The following is a 4296-nucleotide window of genomic DNA, read 5'->3' as shown; positions in this document are numbered from 1 at the left end:
TAACTTACAACCCAGAGATAAGAACGGTTCAACCTCAGATCAGTTTTAAAACATTGGTTACGGTTGGATTTCAACGAGGAGAGTGTTCATCTTGTATACGGAAACATCTTGGACTTGGAAAAGAGAGGAACGAGATCTCTTTTTGTTTTATTAGTGTATTTATTTGTTATTTCGGAAATAAATTATGCCGGCTTGACTGCTTGAGGCATAATAATGTTGAGTTTAGGAAAAAAAAAAAAGAAAAAGGTTGAGACAATAGTTTGGTGAAAATGGTTTCCTCCTTTTATTGCTACTTGCTAGCTAGCTAGAGTAGGAATATTGAATACGAATTTAGTGACCGGTTTGGCGGGTTCACCGGTTAACATAAGGAGGAGAAACTCGTAACGTTCGCGTGGCTATGCCGTGTAGACTCGTGGTAGGAAGGTGTGGGAAATTGGCGAGAGTGTGGAGTGGTGTGGTTTCCAGAACAAAACACATTGTACATGTGATATGTCATGGGGGATCATCTCATATTCTCATCTGCATTTCCCATTTCCCAAATCCCAATTACCAAATCGATTATTTTTGCTTTCCCCTCCCCTCCTTTTCTTTCAGTTTCAAACAAAACAACAAGTTGGGGGAGTTGGGAATATTATATATAACTCACCAGTCACCACACGATTTCTCCGTCCAGACAAAGCGTCGGGGGGGAGAAAGTGAGGCGTGACGGGAAAGACAATAATACCGCCTTCGCCTTCGCCTTCGCCTTCACCTCCTTCTTCTTCCGCCCCTCCGGCTCTCCGTCTTCCGTGGTGTTCATTGTATGTTTTTAATTACCTCGGATCATCATCATCCTCATCCTGTAATTCTGTTGGTGGGCACGAGACTCAAAGACCAATTTTGTTTTGTTTTTGTACCTTTTTCGTCATCAATCAGATTCAGAGAAAAACGCACAGATGGCGATCTTGGGCCTCCGTTGCGGTGGAAACGGATTGCTCTCCTTCCCCAGTACCGATGCCAAAACCAACAACGGGTCCCTTAATTCCACTTATCTACATCTTCCTCCCAAGCAGAAGCAACAGCAGCAGCTGGTCGCTCGAGCTTGCGCCTGTCTGACTCCGAATCTCAGCATTCGTGAGGATGGTGAACAAGTTGGGAATGCCAATGATTCTATTCTTGGCCCTGAGGTTTACTTAAAGCCTGGTTTCTGGAGGGAATCTGGAAAGGATGGTGGAATCCCATCTGAGAAACTCGATCAGTGGATGAGAGATTCAATTCCGGAGATCGTGAGGAATATTGGAGAGGCGCCTTTCTTGCTTCATGTCTTCTGCGCCAATAACAAGGGAACGATATTGACGACGAGGTTGGAGAGAGTCAAGTCGACGGGCGATATGTGGCCCCATGTTAAGAAGAGATGGATAGACAGAGGAGACTGCTCGGCACCGGATGGGATCATACTGGTGAAAGAGCTTGACGAAAACGAAGACGGTGAACAGATGGAAGAACAACGAAGAAGCCGCGGCTGCACAAGCTCCAGCTCCGGCACAAAAATATGGGGAATCCTCGTTCAAGGTAGAGGCAAGGATTGCACCCCGGCTTGTTACATCCTCAAGACATGCCGAGTGTCGTGCTCATCATCGATAGGCTTCTGCACTCACTTCTGTCTGGTGAGGACCAAGTGCTTTGGGGAAAGCGCACATGTACAGCTCGCTAAATCTTGGCGATTGCAACACCAACAACAGTAGCAGCGGCGGAAATATGAAATTATGAATTCCCCACATTGTCTTTTTCTAATTGCCATGTTCACACAAAGACTGTCTTGATCCCATCGATCATTCATTTATGTTTTCAAAGGAAAAGCAAAGTTTTTACAACGTCAAACAGTCGTCCAATTTTTGGTCTTCAATTCTCTCTCTACGTATTGATACATCCACAGCAAACAATAAAAACAAGTAGAAATAATTTACATTTAGAAGGGGAAACCAACAAAAAAAGAAGAACGCATATCAAATGTTCTACATCCTCCTGTTTGATTCATTATAAAACAATAACCACGCTATCAAATGTTGACATCAATTCTGGCTTCATCAGGCTCGGTACATTCTTCATCGCCAGCATTCTCACACTTCAGCAGCTCTCCACAGGCCGTCTTCCTTCACTCCCCCGCCAAGTGGCCTGTGGAACAGCATGTACGGAAGCTTGAGAGTTGAGATTGCTTGTTGTTTACATACCACACTCGTGACACCATTCTCCTTCAAATACGTCTCCAATGGGAGATTAGCCACATTGAAGAAGACTCGTCATGCCCACTTGTCAACCCACCTTGCAGGTCGTCTTCACGGTCAGGATGAGAGTCCAGGTCTATCTGCGGCTTGCTACTCTCACCCCCTTTCTTAGTTAAGATTCTGCTCTAGCCTCCACCAGAACATGATTCATTTCTTGCTCGTTCTCATTCTCCGTAGGATCTAATTGCGATAAATAAACACCTCCTCTGTACGTTTCTGTCTAATTCAACTTCCATCTCTGGGACCCCAGAGATGTCGCTTCCTCTGAGCAATTTCTGCTTCACGCTCAAACTAGTATTTCTTCCTGCGCATCATGAGTGTTTTGAGACGGTGCTCCACAGTCACGCAAATATTGCATGTACATGTGGGCTTGTGCTTTGAGCCTTTCCCCAAGGTGGCCCCTGGTCCCCTCCCTTGTCTCCAAGGACCGTTGCAGTGGCCAGTGTGTCTAGGCCTGAAAGTTCACGCTCCAAGGCTGGTTTATGGTTTGCAACAACTCTCCCTTTTTTCTTATCTATGTCACAATTACAGAACATAAGTCATGAGTGGTAGAAATTGAAAATTCTGTTCACCCACATATGCATTCTGAACATTAAAATACATTGGCATATGCAAAAACTAGCGTCTTCTTCCAAAATCCTTATGTGGGTAATATATTCCATACATTTTACATGCTTCGCGCACCAGAAACTACAGCAATACACATAAAGAAAAATGAAAGATTATCATACATTTCCAAAGCAGTTTAGTGATACCGAGTATTTTTGTCAGTTCAATTTCGGAATACCCAAAACACATGCCTATATGTTCAAAGTCATCTAATTGATGGCCCTGTATAATGTAAACACAAGGATACATTAAAACGAACCATTATCTATCTACAGAAACAAAGAAGAAAGAAAAAATACTGTTGCAGGTAACAATTATCTACAGAAGAAGAAAGAGAAAAGAATAGGAAGAAAGAAAAATAAAGAAAGGAAAAATGATGGACAGAAAAAAGTGCCATATTGAATAGAGAATGGAGTATTTCAACATGAAAAAGAGCCATTTATCTACAGAAAAAAGCTGCTGCAGGTAACAATTTTCTATACATAGAAAAATTCAAAAACAAAACTATCTTCTACAGACAAGAAAGTTAAGAACAAAATTAAATGCCAACTGTACCAATGAAAAGCTGTAAGTAGACTGATGGACTTGCTTCCTGGGCAACTGAGAATGGGTGTAGCTGGTTCAAGGGAGCTCACCCTCCTGAAATGTGCGAGAGAGAGAGAGAGAGACAGAGACAGAGACAGAAGAAAGAAGGGAGAAGAAGATGCTAATTGATTTTTAATCATGTCATGCTCTCAAGAGCTCATTACAGATATTTATAGTAAGAATCACGTCTTCTAACAGACTAACGAACTCTGATCACTTCTCCTGATGTCATGCTCTCAAGGCATTGATTTTTAATCATGTCATGCTCTCAAGGCATGGTGCACATGATTCGTGGGGCATACTAAGCTGGGCTTCGAGCGCCATGGGCCTGGACCTCTCCTTCCGGGCTTGCTTCTACACGGGTCTTAACACACCCTTCCCCATCGAGAATGACCTTGTCCTCAAGGTCGATAGTGGGAAACTGCTTCTGAAGTTGGTTGTAGTCCTCCCAGGTGGCATCCTCCTCCGGCAGGCCCTTCCACACAACTAAAACCTGTTGTGGGCCTTGCTGCCAGTTTTTACCAAACGAACATCCCTATTCCGTTGTGGTTCAAACATCACTTCGCCAACTTCTGAGAACGAAAGAAGTGTGGGGCTGGTGATATCAGAGGGGGATAGACAAGGCTTAAGAAGGCTAACATGAAAATGGGATGAAACTAGCACTCTGTAGGGAGGTTGAGACGGTAGGCTACGACCCCAATTCGTTCAACCACCTGAAACGGGCCGAAGTAATGGGGAGACAGTTTCTGAGATGATCTTCGTGCCAGAGACGCCTGTCTATATGGTTGGAATTTCAAATAGACCCAATCCCCTACTAAAAACTCCAACTCCCGGTGTT

At 43.8% G+C, this 4296-nt stretch overlaps 1 protein-coding gene across 1 annotated transcript; it reads left to right on the top strand.

The window, feature by feature from the left end:
- The first annotated feature begins 496 nt into the window (after positions 1–496).
- On the top strand, positions 497–1870 carry LOC148801866 (uncharacterized). Its single transcript, XM_088898350.1, has one exon. The coding sequence runs from the start codon at positions 936–938 to the stop codon at positions 1722–1724; it is 789 nt and encodes a 262-aa protein (XP_088754476.1). The 5' UTR covers positions 497–935; the 3' UTR covers positions 1725–1870.
- The last annotated feature ends 2426 nt before the right edge of the window (positions 1871–4296 follow it).

Source organism: Nelumbo nucifera, chromosome 2 (genome assembly GCF_055504915.1).
Source record: "Nelumbo nucifera cultivar China Antique chromosome 2, China Antique-T2T, whole genome shotgun sequence".
Taxonomy (NCBI): domain Eukaryota; kingdom Viridiplantae; phylum Streptophyta; class Magnoliopsida; order Proteales; family Nelumbonaceae; genus Nelumbo; species Nelumbo nucifera.
The sequence above is the reverse complement of the archived record's forward strand: the minus strand, read 5'-3'. Positions and strand labels throughout refer to the sequence as shown.

What these genes read in the sequence shown, in the direction of transcription:
- LOC148801866 (XM_088898350.1), top strand. Translation starts at nt 936, where the DNA reads ATGGCGATCTTGGGCCTCCGTTGCGGTGGAAACGGATTGCTCTCCTTC.